At 41.5% G+C, this 18,503-nt stretch overlaps 1 protein-coding gene across 4 annotated transcripts in view; it reads right to left on the reverse strand.

Moving 5' to 3' along the window:
• gabbr2 (gamma-aminobutyric acid (GABA) B receptor, 2) overlaps positions 1–18,503 on the reverse strand; it is a 353,468-nt gene that overhangs the window by 252,253 nt on the left and 82,712 nt on the right. For all 4 annotated transcript variants that reach the window (XM_062047202.1, XM_062047203.1, XM_062047205.1 and 1 more), the window contains one exon: positions 2,721–2,858. In XM_062047202.1, the coding sequence (XP_061903186.1) occupies positions 2,721–2,858 (138 nt within the window). The remainder of the gene's footprint in view (positions 1–2,720; positions 2,859–18,503) is intronic.

The following is an 18,503-nucleotide window of genomic DNA, read 5'->3' on the forward strand; positions in this document are numbered from 1 at the left end:
ATTTGTAACAGTGTTAACGTTGTTTATACGGCCACCCTCAGTGTAACGTGTATCGCTGTTGACCAAGTATGCGTTGCATTCCCGTGTGTGTGCGTACAGAAGCCGCACATATCTTGTGAATGGGCCTCCAGACTTCTTCTGTTTGTTTGATGTTGTCGTTACTGCCACAAGTGGTGGAAAAGTGTATTACAACGGAGTACCACTGAGGCCCTCCTAAATGATTGGTCAAAAGCCCCTCATGTGAATACAAGGCGCCATGTTGAAGACCAACTATGAAACCAAACTGGGAATACTCTCACAATGGGCCAAATAAACTACATGGGACACAAAAACTAATGAAAAAAAAAAATCTACTTAATGAATAATAAGAAACACTGTACTAGTTTCTATACAGGTGTAATTATCACAAAAGTCAATATTGAAAATATAGATGAAATAAACGGGCATTTCCTTTTTGGATATTACCCCAAGCAAATGTGTACCGTATTTTTCGGAGTTTTTTTCATAGTTTGGCCGGGGGTGCGACTTATACTCAGGAGCGACTTATGTGTGAAATTATTAACACATCAGCCCTTTGAGACACTTGTGATTTAGGGCTATATAAATAAACATTGATTGATTGATTGATTAGCGTAAAATCCATCCATCCATCTTCTTCCGCTTATCAGAGGTCGGGTTGCGGGGGCAGCAGCTTAAGCAGGGAAGCCCAGACTTCCCTCTCCCCAGCCACTTCGTCCAGCTCCTCCCGGGGGATCCCGAGGCGTTCCCAGGCCAGCCGGGAGACATAGTCTTCCCAACGTGTCCTGGGTCTTCCCCGTGGCCTCCTACCGGTCGGACGTGCCCTAAACACCTCTCTAGGGAGGCGTTCGGGTGGCATCCTGACCAGATGCCCGAACCACCTCATCTGGCTCCTCTCGATGTGGAGGAGCAGCGGCTTTACTTTGATGGCAGAGCTTCTCACCCTATCTCTAAGGGAGAGCCCCGCCACCCAGCGGAGGAAACTCATTTCGGCCGCTTGTACCCGTGATCTTGTCCTTTCGGTCATAACCCAAAGCTCATGACCATAGGTGAGGATGAGAACGTAGATCGACCGGTAAATTGAGAGCTTTGCCTTCCGGCTCAGCTCCTTCTTCACCACAACGGATCAATACAGCGTCCGCATTACTGAAGACGCCGCACCGATCCGCCTGTCGATCTCACGATCCACTCTTCCCTCACTCGTGAACAAGACTCCGAGGTACTTGAACTCCTCCACTTGGGGCAGGGTCTCCTCCGCAACCCGGAGACGGCACTCCACCCTTTTCCGAGCGAGAACCATGGATTCGGACTTGGAGGTGCTGATTCTCATCCCAGTCGCTTCACACTCAGCTGCGAACCGATCCAGCGAGAGCTGAAGATCCTGGCCAGATGAAGCCATCAGGACCACATCATCTGCAAAAAGCAGAGACCTAATCCTGCAGCCACCAAACCAGATCCCCTCAACACCTTGACTGCGCCTAGAAATTCTGTCCATAAAAGTTATGAACAGAAAATATCAAATAATATTATTTATCTCATTCACGTAAGAGACTAGACGTATTAAGATTTCATGGGATTTAGCGATTAGGAGTGACAGATTGTTTGGTAAACGTATAGCATGTTCTATATGTTATAGTTATTTGAATGACTCTTACCATAATATGTTACGTTAACATACCAGGCAGCTTCTCAGTTGGTTATTTATGCCTCATATAATGTACACTTATTCAGCCTGTTGTTCACTATTCTTTATTTATTTGAAATTGCCTTTCAAATGTCTATTCTTGGTGTTGGCTTTTATCAAATACATTTCCCCAAAAAATGTGACTTATACTCTAGTGCGACTTATATATGTTTTTTCCCTTCTTTATTATGCATTTTCGGCTGGTGCGACTTATACTCCGAAAAATACGGTAGTTAACTTCAGCAATGTTCCTAAAAAACTACAAAAAAAAAACCCAGCTAGAATTTCAGCGAGCGAGCCTCTTGTTGCCGGGCAGAGTAGGTAGTGCTGGATAAAAATCAGGTATGGTAGTGTGAAAGACTTGATAGACAAGATTACATGCACACGTTGGTGTGGCTTCTCTTTTTTCGCTGATGTGGAAACAAAGTCAATGTTAAACTTTTTTATTTTTTAAATACCTGTTTAAGCATGCAAAGAGCACATTCAAGGTAATTGCGGTCAGAGGGAGCGAGATATGCGATACGGTGTGGCGTGATACCACGTTGGCCTCTTGAATTATGCTATCTGCTCCCGGCACCGGCTTCTCCGCTTATCTTATCTTCAGCCAATAACCTCCGGATGTTTTGTCATAAGATGGAGCGCTTTTTATCCCTTCCCTGTGAAAGGAAGCGTTGATATCGCAGGAATGTCCGAGGTAAGAGTAAATACACAGCTGGAGTATAATTACTTGCACTTCCTGTATGCAAGGTCCCGCCGAAGCAAAGATTAGCGGGACGGCAATTAGACATTGACGTGTGAAAAGGTTGAAAGCATGAAGCGATGAGCCGGGACCTTCCTGTACTCGCTGTAATGAAGTACAAGACATTTAGCCAGTAACTTATGGAGGCATCGGAGCACGGAGCTGTGACGCCACGGCTCACTCGGCGGCGGCGGCCTAATCGGAAGGGCCGACACGCCGGCTGCATTAGCTTATTCAAAACGCATCTGCGGCGACATTTCCACAAGCCCCGCCTCCTACCTGCACCAGGTTCCAGCCCTCCAAGGACTCGGCGATGATTGAGGTGACCGAGGGGCACACGCCGCCGAAGATCATCAGGTGTTTGGGGCCGTAGCAGATGGCGTCGAAGAAAGCCCTCAGGCCCTTGGCGTTGTCGCACTGTGGAGGGACAAAAAGCGTTGCATTTAACGTCCCTTGTTTTTATGCAATCAATCAATGTTTATTTATATAGCCCTAAAACACAAGTGTCTCAAAGGGCTGCACAAGCCACAACGACATCCGCGGTACAGAGCCCACATAAGGGCAAGGAAAAACTCACAACTCAGTGGGACGTCGATTATTAAAACACTGAAAATATTCATCTGTTAGGGCTGTTAACTCACTGATTTATTATTTCACTTTTGGAAGTCATTAACCAGCAATTTGATCAAACACAACAAAAAGTGATTTGCAAAGGGAGGCCACACCAACAAGGTATAAAGCAGGGGGGCCTTCGGTTTGGTATGCGAGACGTCAGGAATTGAACAAGGAATTTGGCCTGCGAGGGGTTTTCAAATGAATACCTGACAATCTGCAGATTTTGCTGCCGTCATGTGGACAAGGTGAGTTAATCAGGTAAATGACCATGTGATGTGATTTTAAAAAGGGTTACAGCACAACATTTACTTATACAACTCAGTCCAAACAACCTTCACTAATCATGGGGCAAAAAAAAAAAGAAAAAAGGCAGCCAACACAAAATCACGACCTGCTCACTGAACTTTGGGATATTATAAAAATGTTGATGCACCATAAAAAAAAATCAAAATTACACCCATTTAAATCCATTACAATGCATGATGGGAAAAATGCCAAACTCTCTCCGCACTTATCCATGTTCGCCGCATTTTAGCTGCTTGATATTTCTGATTGATGACAAAACTTTAAGGTCATCACGGAGGTAAACAAGGTAGGAGTCGAACTTTCACATACTTTTAATATCCCGTTACATTAATAATGATTTACTCATAGTAATATATGTATGTACATATAAATATATGTATTCATATACAAATATATACATTTATACAAATATACAGTACATACATATGCAAAAATACATATGTATACATACAGTATATTAATAAACACAGATATGTACGGATATATAAACATACAGTATACACATACATACAGTATATGTATACATACATAAACATACATATATACACAAAGCCCTCTAAATATTAAACTCTGTTTCATTGCAGCCATTTTCTAAAGCACCCCATATCTTGACAGAAATAACAGAAAAGTAGACATTTTTGTTAATGATTTCAAAAAGAAAAAGTGAAATATCACATGGTCATAAGTATTGATCCTTTGCCCAGTATTGAGTAGAAGCACCTTTGAGAGCTAATGCTGCCATGAGTCTTCTGGGGAAAGACGCAACATGTTTTTCACACCTGGATTTGGGGGTCCTCTGCCATTCTTTCCTGCAAAACCTCTCCAGTTCTGTCAGGTTGGATGGTGAAAGTTGGGGGGCAGCCATTTTCAGGTCTCTCCAGAGATGTTCAATTGGTTGAGGTCAGGGCTCTGGTTGGGCCAGTCAAAAATGTCAATGGGTTGTTCAAGAGCCACTCCTTTGTTATTTTAGCTGTGTGCTTAGGATCATTGTCTTGTTGGAAGGTGAACCTTAGGCCCAGTCTGAGGGCCTGAGCACTCTGGAAGTACTTAGCGACGTTCATCTTTTCTTCAATTGCAACCAGCCGCCCTATGCCTGTAGCTGAAAAACACCCCCATAGCATGATGCTGCCACCACCATCTTTCACTATTGGGAACCTTGAGTGCTGCAGAAATGATTTTGTAACCTTGGCCAGATCTTCTCCTTGGGCAGTTCCTCCGACACGAAGACTCTGACGTTTGCTCTAAGGTCTTAAATAGCCAGGTGTGTGCATGGTGGAAAAATTAAAGGATAAAGGATGATTTATCAAGCAGTTTTTCAAATTCCTCATATTCATACTTGCCAACCTTGAGACCTCAGATATCGGTAGGTGGGGTATGGGGGGGGCGTGGTTAAGAGGAGAGTATATTTACAGCTAGAATTCACCAACTCAAGTATTTCATATATATATATATATATATATATATATATATATATATATATATATATATATATATATATATATATATATATATATATATATATATATATATATATATATGTATGAAATACTTGACTTTCAGTGAATTCTAGCTATACATGTATATATATATTTATTTTATTATACATATAAATAAAATAAATACTTGAATTTCAGTGTACCGGAGGCTATCCAGTAGATAGCAGCATTGTCCTGTTTAACTTCTCCGTTCATGAATGAGTATATCATTTCGGCCACCGTGTTCAATGGAGAAGTCTGTTCTACAAAATGTACAGGCAACATACATACCGCTTCCCCTGTCCTGGATGAACTGAAATTCATGTTTCCATTCGTTTTGGAACTTGCAAGCGTATTTCTTCATCTTGCTCGTCGACGGCGTCGCCATGTCTGTAACTTCCTCGTTCTTCTGCTTCGTCTCCTTGTTGTGTGCGCAGTTGTGCACTCTACTCTCTAAAAGCCGTAGATGTTATGACGTCATTGGGCAGGCAAGCTGTTTATATTGTGGGAAAGCGGACGTGAGAACAGGCTGTCCCCACTAAGGTCCGCATTGAGCTGGAGGGGGCGTGGCCTCCAGCTCCAGCTGAATACCGGGAGTTTGTCGGGAGAAAATTTCTGCCGGGAGGTTATCGGTAGAGGCGCTGAATACCGGGAGTCTCCCGGCAAAAACGGGAGGGTTGGCAAGTATGCTCATATTCCCCATGTTGCACATTTGTTTTGGGGGTGATTCCCTCTGTGCCGTGTCGCCTTGGAAACGAAAGTGGCACGCATTGCTTCGCAGAACGCAGACTTTCTTGCCTTCTGTCAGCAACATAATTCAAATAGTTATGGATGAATTTAGATCACGTTTTTCAGGAAATGTCCCCCCAAAAAAAAAATAATAATAATAATCCTCTCATCGACTACAAACACTTCACTCCCTGCTTACGGGGTTCCACGCCCCCACCTTGGCGGCCCGCGCTGTGGAGAGGATTCTGGGAGATGTAGTTTATTTACAGACCCTGTCAACGCTAAAGCGCCGGAAAAATACACACACCAAGTTTTTGTTTAATACCATCTGACGTCACCGTGTTATTGTGCAGACTTTGAAACCAAAATACCACATTCTCGACGATACCGTTACACCCCTACTTGCGACCATGTGATGTTTCAGTTTTTCTTTAATAAATTTGCAATGATTTTTACATTTCTGTTTTTTTCCTGTCAAGATGGGGTGCTGAGCGTACATTAATGAGAAATAAAATGAACTATTTTGAATTTAGCATGTGGCTGCAAAGAAACAATAAGGTAAAACATTTAAAAGGGGTCTGAATACTTTCTGTACCCACTGGATATATACACATAAGATTTATATTACATATATATATATATATATATATATGTCACTATCTTACACCTGTGCTAAAGTGGGTTTATCCAAAATAATGTATTCATGATCAGTGTTTCCCATAAACTGCCAAGATACCTGTGGCGGTGGGGGCGTGGCTATGGACGTGGTCACCATGACATCATCGACTAATTTGCATAATTTACTACAATGATATGATTTTCTCTAAAAAGGCTAAAAAAATGTATACTTACTAATTAACAATAACAGTTTTGTTTTAAACGTCCATCCATCCATCCATCCATCCATTTTACAATATAATTACAACACTTTATGTACATATTTATATACAGATTTGAACATTAAGTTATTCACCGAAATATATTTATTAATTGTGGTATTTACAAAAAATATATCTTATCAAATATAAAATCTAAAATGTCTTCTTAAGCTCTGCCCCTTTAATTAGTGCATACTAAATAATTTAACTTTAGCCTACTACTACAACCATATTATTTACCAGCAACATAAAGTGAAACAGAGGCAGAGGTGTCCTGTCACAGTCAGTAACAAATACACAGAAAACAGTAAGAGAAGTATCCTACACTTCTCTTTTGTAAAGTAAATCTGAACAGCCTATATGGGCATCTACATCAACTATATGATTTGCCTGAGAAGCTGGACAGGACAAAAAAATAAAAATAAAAATAAAAAAAACGTTTTATTTTATTTTTTTTATTTGTGGCGGACGTAATTCTTTCGTGGCGGGCCGCCACAAATAAATGAATGTGTGGGAAACACTGATGATTATTGAATGTAATTTTGTAAACATTTTTTTCACTAGGCAAAACTCAACAGCCACAAGCACGACAGACTAAAACGAAAACTTCCAATGGAGACAAAGTTGCTGAATGCAGTAGAAGAAGACGTCCAGATAAAGAAGAGACTTCTAGACATGACGGAGACATCAGAGAAGCGATCGTCTGACAATTTAGACAAACTAACATCAAATTACTAAGTCATAATATTGACCTACTAATAAGTATCTCAGGTAACTAGGACTGTTTTGTGTTTTGTTTATACTTTACGGAAAAAACCTCGAGATATATATCGCCATTCTGCAAATGGAGCGGAAAACAACCAAAAATTGTAGGCTTCTTTATTTCTCTAATATTTTCATGTATTATAAGATGTTATTTGGTTATTTTTTAATAAACAATGTGTTCAATGTAATCAGAGTCTGTAGTCTATTGCACCGCCCCCAGGCTATGGTGGCAGCGATGAGGTGGAGACGTGATGGCGACAGGCCGAGTTACACTGTTCCTTCCACCCACCCACCCCCTTCCCTGTCCTGCCACCTATCCCGGGCGACGGCCTCTCCCACCACCTTAAAGGGAAACTTCGGTTTTTTTCAACCTGGGCCCTGTTTTCATAATTTTTTCTGTATATGTGAGTGCTGGATAAAACATTTTTTGAGGTCGCGCCAGTATTGAGCAGGGCAGGCAGCCTCCAGCCCAGCTAACGCTCGTACACATGGCAAATGGCTCTCGTCAAAATTCGGCCTATAAACATGCATTTTTTTCACACTGACAGGCTCAGATAGTTACAATGAGTGTCCGACAACATACTAGAAAGGAGAAATTAACGTATGTCTCTACCTTTAGCTGGAGATCGCTGTATGTTGTGAGCTGTGTCCAAATCTCACCACGCTACAAATCTCGTTCCGAAATCTCGCGATAACTCGCGACAAATCAAATCGTCCACATCAGGCAAAAATTCAGCCATGACAGACAAACAAACAAACTTTTCTATAAAACTAAAATAACAGTCTTCGGTAATCCAACAGAAAATCACTTCAGTCATCTCTCTTCACCTCAGTCAGGTAACTGTTTTTCCACCGGTGTTTTGTCGCGAGTTATCGCGAGATTTCGGAACGAGATTTGTAGCGTGGTGAGATTTGGACACAGCTCACAACATACAGCGATCTCCAGCTAAAGGTAGAGACATACGTTAATTTCTCCTTTCTAGTATGTTGTCGGACACTCATTGTAACTATCTGAGCCTGTCAGTGTGAAAAAAATGCATGTTTATAGGCCGAATTTTGACGAGAGCCATTTGCCCTGTGTACGAGCGTTAGCTGGGCTGGAGGCTGCCTGCCCTGCTCAATACTGGCGCGACCTCAAAAAATGTTTTATCCAGCACTCACATATACAGAAAAAATTATGAAAACAGGGCCCAGGTTGAAAAAAACCGAAGTTTCCCTTTAACTAACACATTTTCTGGGGGAAACACTGTAGATAGATACATACATACATACATAGTTACTTTGCATGTCGTCGGCTTTAATTTTGTTTTAGCATAATTCGGCCTCCAAGTCCAAAAGTTTGGACACTCCTGGTATAAAGCAAGAAAAAACTCACGAGGCTCCACCAGGAAGCGTGGAGTTCAAACAATCCGGGGGAGCGAGGACAACTTGGTCCAACACACACGTAGCATAGCATAAAATGTGCCATGATACAGCCACTAAAAAGGTCTGATGACTACTGCTGCACACCTGTGCCATCAGTGCAAAGCTGCTGCCCAAGCAGGAAATGGCAAATACAAAATAAGAGCCTGACAGGAATTAATACCCAACATCGGATGTATAGTTTAGTGTCATAGTCCGCAGAGGTACTGCCAAAACATTTTGGGTTGATATATGTTATTTATATCCATTTCTCCACACATTTTGATGTCTTTAATACACATTAACATTGCAGTGACACAGCCACACTACTTATTGTACATTGCAGCTTTACAATAAAAACAATCATTTTAATATGTGCATGTTAGCATTTAAGATAGCTAGTTGTTAGCACGCTAGTTGCCACCAAGCTAATAGCGGTGGTGCACTGCACTACTGGAATATCTTAGTATCTGATTTAGTTTGATTTGAATATAATTTGGAGTGTTTAATAAACACACAAATTATGTTAGTACAGTGAAAAGGCATCATTGCAAATGGTAATTAATCGTGGTCAATTTGAAAACTGATTAATCTGACAAAATAATCATTTGACAGCCCTAAGTTAATCATTATTTTGTATAATTGTTTCCTTTTTTTTTTATTAATCTGATATAATGAGAAGTCCAAATTTGTATTAATAACAAATAACCTGTAATAAATAATATATATTGAAAAATTCTACAATAAATGAGTTTTTGTTTTTTAAGTGAAACATTAAAGATGAGTCACTTGCTTTGTGTATCAATCCATTAATGTTCCAATCAGACATCTGACCGATATCAGCAGAAAGTATGTGATGATGTGTGCTTGCATGTAAACACAAGGTTGGTCTTTCCATTTACAAAAGGTTAACATGCTAGGTTAGTGGCTTCTATGAGCTAGCAGCTACACAACAGTTTAGCACACAAGCTAGACATGCGTATTAGTGATTGAACGCCAGTGCAGTCTAAAATAGCATGCATAATGAAAAATAATATAAAGTATCACATCATCATAGTTGCATATTACTTACATATAAAGTCTCCAAGGCAGAAACGAATTAGAAAGTATCCAGTAACAAACGTGTCCGCATCATTCGACTTGCCGCATCATGAGCTTAACATCATTAATTTGTGTAGCCTCTTGGTGTCGCCAAAAAAACTATCGCCACTCCACTTCACTTAAAGACAGCATAACTCCTTTCCAGATGGTTAATAATAAATAGATTTGTGTTTTTCATACCTACCATTGTTCTCTCCCTGACTCATTTCACTTGATCAAATCTTGTCTAAGATTACAAACTAGAAAATATCGAATCAGGTTCAATATCGGCAATACCGATATTAATCTGATATCAATATCGGTACCAGTTAATAGTACCCACGCTCCTGATTGGCTGAAGTTATCTTAAGGTTAGGGAGAAAAGCATTATTTTTAACATTGTTTAACGTCAGAGTTCCATTGTGGTTGTTTTTCCATCCATCTTCTACCGCTTATTCTCTTCGGGGTCGCGGGGAGCGCTGGAGCCTATCTCAGCTACAATCGGGCGGAAGGCGGGGTACACCCTGGACAAGTCGCCACCTCATCACAGGGCAAACACAGATAGACAGACAACATTCACACACTAGGGCCAATTTTAGTGTTGCCAATCAACCTATCCCCAGGTGCATGTCTTTGGAGGTGGGAGGAAGCCGGAGTACTCGGAGGGAACCCACACAGTCACGGGGAGGACATGCAAACTCCACACAGAAAGATCACGAGGCCGGGATTGAACTCACGACTACTCAGGACCTTCGTATTGTGAGGCAGACGCACTAACCCCTCTGCCACCGTGCTGCCGTGGTTATTTTTGTTCCCGCCAAAAGAAAATGCTTTATTGTTTTCTTCTCACCTACATCGGTTAGGTTAAGAGCTACGCTGCCACCTGTTGGTTGGGCATGCACATGACAGCGTGCAAAATGTGATTTTCATGCGGTTCGTCTGACCATGAATTGAAGGATGAATGCATTCTTTAACATAGCATGGCGTTGACTGCTGTTCTCAATAGCTACAATTGCCTCACAGTCACTGGCTATAGCGCCACCTGCTATTTTGACGTGGAAATGACAGCCAGATATTTGACTTTGAACCTCCAGTAGTGCGCGTTTTTGTATTAAAAAAAACAACAAAAAAAAACTAAAAGCACATGCATGCCGCACTGTTTTTGTCATCCCCTACACTCATCTAGTGCTGCAGAACATGCGTCGCCATGGCAACCAGAGAGGAAGAAAGAGGCGAAAAAAGACGAGGAGGTAGAGAAGAAGAAATGATGGCTAACTTGTGTTGGTAATGACCTCGCTATCAGCAGTCAACACTTCCTCTTCTATTATTGCCACTCCATTCAGGAGGTTTGCAGCTGATAGACGGAGGGCATGAATGGCAGGTGCGTGTGTGTGTGTCTCATCTGGAGAGTCATTTGACCCTGTTAGCCGTCAGCCAGCAAACTGAATGAGATTTCGACGGAACAACAGCACGGCGGACCTCCGAGTGGCGAGATTGAAAAAAGCAAAAAAAAAAACAATCCAATCAGACGAAGCGGCATGATGGACTTTATTAAGAGGGAACAAGTGTTGTGTGGCGCTGGGAGAGGGTTATCTACCTGGCCACCCTAAACAAACATATTCATCCACCAATTTGTCCCTCGGGAATTTGATTTATTTTTGTAATGAATGAATAACAGTGCGGGGAAAAGTGTTTGACTGACACATGGCTTGGGAGAAGGAGAGTTAAGGCAAACAGACTACACTTCTGAGTATCGTAGGTGTCATTGTCAAGTATTATTATCACTGGAGGCTGAGCATGTTACACACGAGAGCAACCCATAAACCATCAAGCTGATAGCCAAGATAACAGCTCGCTCGAAACAAAAAAAATAAATGTTTGCTAAAATTGAGTTAGTGTAGATGGAAGCAGGTTACAGCAGAAAGTAAGCAGATATTAACAGGAAGTGAATAAGTCAATGAATAAGAGTTAGAGAGAGGAAAATATAATAGCAAGGGGGGCGTGGCCTGCGGACCTGCAGCGAAACGGGGTGTGCCAGGACCGCTTCGAGCTGTTGGTGGCTGGTTGCTGTCACCGCCGCGAGCACGCTTGCGAGAGCCGCCAGGGGGTCGGCCTCTTCCGCCTCGGGTGGCCCCACATTAGGGCGCCAAATTGTGGAAGTTTCTCCCCTAATAATAATAATGGATTAGATTTTATATCGCGCTTTTGTATTATTAGATACTCAAAGCGCTCACAGAGAAGTGGGAACCCATCATTCATTCACACATCCGGGTTCCTCGGACCACCAAGCACTGACATGAGAGCATGGATCAGGTTCACAATATAGTCTTATTTTGCAATAAATTGTCTTGCTTTTCAGCAATTATTTTGTGTCTGTCTGTCTCTCTCTCTCTCGCTCCAACTCCAACACCTCTCTCCTCCTCGGCTGCTGCCTTTTAACAGGGCGACAGGTGATTAGATAATCAGGCCCAGGTAGGCCATCTGATCTTGGAGCCGGTTCCGGCACTCCCCTTTTTGCTGCAGGTCCGCAGGCCACGCCCCCTCCACACATGGGTTATGCTAGTATATGATTCATATTAGAGTGATTATCGTATTTATCTATAGAGTGCACTAAATTTTAGAAGACAATATTTGTCCATACATTAGCCGCACCGGACTATAAGACGCAGATTTAAATCGTTGTGAAATTAGTTTTTTTTTTACATATAAATATTTTGTAAATGTTCATTTACACACCTTGATTGTTTCCAAACGGTGTCTGTATACACGGCAGTAAAACGGCTGGTCAAACAAAACAGAAGTCATCGTCATGGACCCACTAGCTGCGCTAAACAGACTCAATAACTCCACGGTGACGTCTTGGTGATTTTATAAAACTGAAACAATACAAAAAGAATGCCATTGTAAGTTAAAAATACTAACAAAGACACTGGTAAACGTGTTAGCATATTAGCTAATGCTAACAATACTTGCTTGATTACATTACGATAGCACAAACAAATATGCATGAAAACACTTCAACAAACATCACACATGGGGCAGTTTAGTAAGTAAGAATTGTTTTAGTTGTATTGTAAAACTTACAAACGTTGCTTGGAGTGATAAATGAAGAATCCATACAAGTAGTAACGCTATGGACGGGTACTTATGGTTGGGAACCGCGGGGACCCGCTCTATTTTTTGTGGTGGTCTTGGCGGTTCGAAATGGGTTGTGTTCAAAACGTGTAAGATCGGTGATAATAGTGTGTTAACGGCACCATAATCCGCCAGTCATTGTCCTACCGGACCTTCACCATGTGAACACCATAACAACACGGAAGCATCACTCCGCCCCCTTTTGGGGATGGTACTACACATTTTAAAATGTGGCGGGAAAGGCATCGATGAGACATATTTCACGGCGGTTCGAGAAACGCCATCCAAACTGACAATGTGTGAACACCTTTAGTTTGTAAACAATGACAAAAAGCCCCCCAAAAAGGTTTTGTAGTAATAAGAACAATACAAATTAAAATATTGATCTAATACTATACTAGGTATCAAGTAGTATCAACATCTGGATTGATCACCCTTACTTTACATTAAAGCTTGAGTAATTAGCTTCTTGTGCCGTCCTGCTCCGGGTGTGTGTGTGTGTGTGTGTGTGTGTGTGTGTGTGTGTGTGTGTGTGTGTGTGTGTGTGTGTGTGTGTGTGTGTGTGTTACATGCTTAGATATTGCTTTTCCTCTAGTCCTCCAGTGAAAATGGGCCATGGACGAAAATTGGTGGTGAAGATTAGTGTCTTAGAAGCGGCTTCGCACTGTGGATAGACAACGTGTACGTTACAGCTTGTTCTCAATCTGGAGCCGGTGTTCTGGCAAGACATGCACCCTCCCTGGACTTCATGCAACTCCTGCATGTGTGTAACAAGGAATATGAAAATGTAATTGTGTCTCCCGTAGAGTGTGAAGGAATCTTTCACGCGAGTACAATCTGGAGCATGTAAACACTGGGACACAACTGTGGTAAAGATGGGCAGCTCCTCAGTTAAATGTCCGCCCCCATGATTCAGATCTCTACTATCAATAGCACTTACCAAAAGGCTAGGCAATAATAATTATTTGTCGGAAGAAAGTGGAAGTTCCTAAGCCAGGATAGTTGCATGAACAAAGTCACGAGCGAAAAGCGAAGTGATCAGTGATCAGTGGGAGTGACACGCTAACCGCCAATCAGGTAACAGTATCAACTATCAAGTTTGGTTGATTCTTTGCATGGAGTGAGAAAAAAAAGTGGAAATGAAGAAATTGTGGCTAAAAGAGGAAAAGTCACCTGGACAGGTTTTTGGATTTTTTTCGAAGGGATTTTAGTCAGATCAATGTGGACTATAAATGATGCAAGAAGCTCATCCCCACCTTAGCCCGTGCTCTTCTCAGGTTTCTCTGTGTTTACATTTTCACACTTTGAACAATTTTCTTACACTTTGTTGAGCATTTCTGTGATTTGACTATTTTGTTTACATTGAGTGTTTTCCATGCTTTTGTTGGACATTTCTTTTCTGCCTTGATATCTGAGGGGATTATAGTCAGAGGAAGGTTACATTGGAAATAAAAATGTCTACATTTCATATATTTTTCTCCTTTATTTACCGTAGGCCGTAAGAAATATCAATAATTACCGATAGACCGATATAAAACACTTATGTCGTGATATTATGCCCAGCCCTAACTCACCATAGTGAATAGAACAATGTACAGGTAATACATGTGATCGGTATCAATATTGGTATCGGGCGATCTCACTCATGGGTGATCGGTGTAAGAACAGTCAGCATAAAACATTGATGGGAACGTTACCAGTTCGTACTTAAAAGCACCAACAACATGAAGGTGGAAACATTTCTTTGCCTAGATTTCCTTACGTTGAGAAGCGGACAAACCTAGTTATGTTTTGTAGAACCTTGGACCAGAACCTCTTGGCCTGAGCCTGAACATTGAAGATGGATCATCTTACAGTAAAGACAATGACCCAACATTCAATCAATGTTTACTTATATAGCCCTAAATCACGAATGTCTCAAAGGGCTGCTGCACAAGCCACAACGACATCCCACATCAGGGCAAGGAAAAACTCAACCCAATGGGACAATGAAAAACCTTGGAGTGGACCGCATATGTGGGGACCCCCCTGGGCGACCGGTGCATTGGACGTCGAGTGGATCCAGCATAATATTGTGAGAGTCCAGTTCATAGAACATGATCCTAGAATGTCCGAGCAAATCTGCATTCATCCCAGAGACATGAAAGATGGAGTTGCCAAGCGACAGCCTCCAACCATTCAGGGTTAGTAGTAGGGGGGAAAATGAACATTTTGTCCTGAATCGGTTGTCTCCATTACCTTTTCTTGACGCCAACCTTTAGCTCCTTAATGATTTACCCTCGCGTGATGACATTAGCCTGCTGCGATTATGCCGCTGACAAACGGTGCTCAATTAGCCAAAATGGGAGCTAACAGCTGCCCGACTGACTGACGCCTCGCTGAGAGGTTTTGGTTTTTTCTCCTGGAGGGAATAACATGTTTCTATGAAATAATTTCAATCAAAGTCACGGTGCATGTCACCCATTGTAAGAGTCTTTGTGAAGGACTAACTAGCAGTTTGTGTGATGGAGGCTGGCCTTCAGTCAACACTCTCTATATGTGTGTGTGTTAGCTGGAGCTAAGCATGATGAAATGCCTTGTTAGCGCCAGCTGCACCTGTCCTCCATCTAACAGCAAATTACCGCCACCCCCACGTTCTGTCCAAAGACTGTGCATGTGTCATCTATACATGCACTGTGCATGTTTATGCACCTTGTTTTATTCATGACAGCCTTTTCTCCAACTTCCCCCGACGCATCCATATGTCATTCTATTGATTGTCCAGCAGGCAAAATGTTTTCCATTCACGTTTGTTGTCGTAAATTGTCATGACTGCGTACAAGACATGACATTCTGGGACGGAAAAAATACAAATGGAGTGTGCGTCTTTGCTGCGTGACCTGCATATTTTTGTACTACATCTTTTTTGATGGATTTAGTTTTGATGCATGTCATTTTGTTTGATAACATGTACATTGATTCTGTAAATGTTTATTTACATAGCTTGATTGTTTCCAAACAGTGTTTGACCACGGCAGTAAAATGGTTGATCAAACAAAACAGACGTCATGGTCATGGACCCACTAGCTGCAGAAGCTAGCTCTCCAATCAGCTAAACAGACTCAATAACTCCACGGGGACATTTTGGTGAATTTACTGAGGAATCTGTGAAGCTGAAACAATATAAAAAAAATGCCATGGTAAGTTAATACTAACACAGACATTTGTAAACGTGTTAGCATATTAGCTAATGCTAACGACGCTTGCTTGATTACATTACGATTAGAGATGTCCGATAATATCGGACTGCTGATATTATCGGCCAATAAAGGCTTTAAAATGTAATATCGGAAATGATCGGTATCGGCTTCAAAATTATCGGTATCAGTTTCAAAAAGTAACATTTATATATTTTTAAAACGCCGCTGTGTACACGGACGTAGGGAGAAGTACAGAGCGCCAATAAACCTTAAAAGCACTGCCTTTGCGTGCCGGCCCAATCACATAATATCTACGGCTTTTCACACACACAAGTGAATGCAGGGCATACTTGGTCAACAGCCATACAGGTCACACTGAGGATGGCCGTATAAACAACTTTAACACTGTTACAAATATGCGCCACACTGTGAACCCACACCAAACAAGAATGACAAACACATTTCGGGAGAACATCCGCACCGTAACACCACATAAACACAACAGAACAAATACCCAGAACCCCTTGCAGCACTAACTCTTTTGTGACGCTACAATGTACCCCCCCCCCACACCTACCTCAACCCCCCCCCCCCCCCAACCCCCTCATGCTCTCTCAGGGAGAGCATGTCCCAAATTCCAAGCTGCTGTTTTGAGGCATGTTAAAGTCACTTTGTGACTTCAATAATAAATATGGCAGTGCCATGTTGGCATTTTTTTTTCCATAACTTGAGTTGATTTATTTTGGAAAACCTTGTTACATTGTTTAATGCATCCAGCGGGGCATCACAACAAAATTAGGCATAACAATGTGTTAATTCCACGACTGTATATATCGGTATCGGTTGATATCGGAATCGGTAATTAAGAGTTGGACAATATCGGAATATTGGATATCGGCAAAAAAGCCATTATCGGACACCTCTAATTACGATAGCACGTATAAATATGCATGAAAACACTCCTACAGACCTCACACATGGAACAGTTTAATAAGTATAAACAGTTTTAGTTATATTGTAAAACTTACAAATGTTGCTTGGCGGAAGAATCCATACAATTAAGAATGTCGCCATGACGGGTACTAACGGTTGGGAACCACATGGAGCCGCCGAAAAAATGAAACAGGCTCTATTTTTTGTGGTGGTTTTGGCGGTTCGAAATGGGTTGTGTTCAAAACGACTTTCAACGTCTGCAAGATCCGTGATAATAGTGTCATGTTGTTTGACAACATGTACATTGATGTATTCAACATATACTGTGGTGCCTCTGTTCTCCGGTAATTGTTTTGCTTTAAGTTGCAAGCCAAAATGTTGGTTACAAGTCTCTTAACTGCCAGATGGCGTAGCGAATGTCACAGTGAACTACGGAAGGTGCCATTCACATTGATGAGACACTCAACGGTACCAATTTTTGTTACTTGTGTATCTTGATAATAAGATGTCATTTAAAAATGAGGTGATTATGATAAAAGCTGTTGTCCTATCTTGTTTTATTATCACATTAGCAAGTATGACAATAAGTCACAATTACAGTTGCAAGTCCAAGACGTTACATTGCAGTAGTGTATAGTTTTTGTGTTTTGTTGCACCCTAGAGAGTTTTAATCCTGTAAGTATTGTACTTTTAATTGGAATGTGCATCTTAGTTGTAGTTTTGATTCACAAATTTGGAGGTGTTGAAATCACCATGTAAAATCACTAATGCTAATCAGAAGCATGTCAATAGCAAGGTTTAGTATATTAGCATCAAGCTAGCGCATTTTTAGGAAAAGTGGAGCCTTATTTAATTGGAGCATTCCGCAGCCTCCGTAGCAGAACCTCCAGGTTCTGTAACAGCTTCTTCCCTCAGGCCATAAGACTCATGAACGCACCATAATAATCCCCTCAATTCTCCCCAAAAATTGATTAACTGGCTGGAATATAAACACAATATAACAATAAACGTGGATGCATATGCAAAAGTGCAATATATTTATCTGTACAGTAATCTATTTATTTATATCTGCACCTTATTGCTCTTTTATCCTGCACTACAACGAGCTAATGCAACAAAATGTTGATCTTATCTGTACTGTAAAGTTCAAATTTGAATGACAATAAAGAGTAAGCCTAAGTCTAAGTCTATTTACTGAGTCAATGTCTTGGTTGGCATTGAAAATTGCAACATTGCCTAGAGGTAGTTTGGTTGCGTCCGCTCTCAGTGCTGCTGAAGTGATCGCCAAGCGTTGAAGTGCGAAGAGGCGTGGCACCAGGTACTTTAACACGGCACTGTTGGATTTTACATGAATCCGTGCCCACAGTTTTGACCAGTGGGGTTTGGTTGGTGCCAAAAAAAGTAGCACATTTTGTACCCATTCCTACAGTGAACTGGTAAGATTGGACCAAAACATGTCAGCCATGTTTGTTGTTTTGGAAGCCCGTAGACCTGCAGTGTCTTATTCTAGGAAGCTAGTACACTTCCAACAGTTTTTCCTGGTACCTGTCATGATAGTAAGGTCAA

The sequence above is a fragment of the Entelurus aequoreus genome, linkage group LG05, assembly GCF_033978785.1.
Source record: "Entelurus aequoreus isolate RoL-2023_Sb linkage group LG05, RoL_Eaeq_v1.1, whole genome shotgun sequence".
Classification (NCBI taxonomy): Eukaryota; Metazoa; Chordata; class Actinopteri; order Syngnathiformes; family Syngnathidae; genus Entelurus; species Entelurus aequoreus.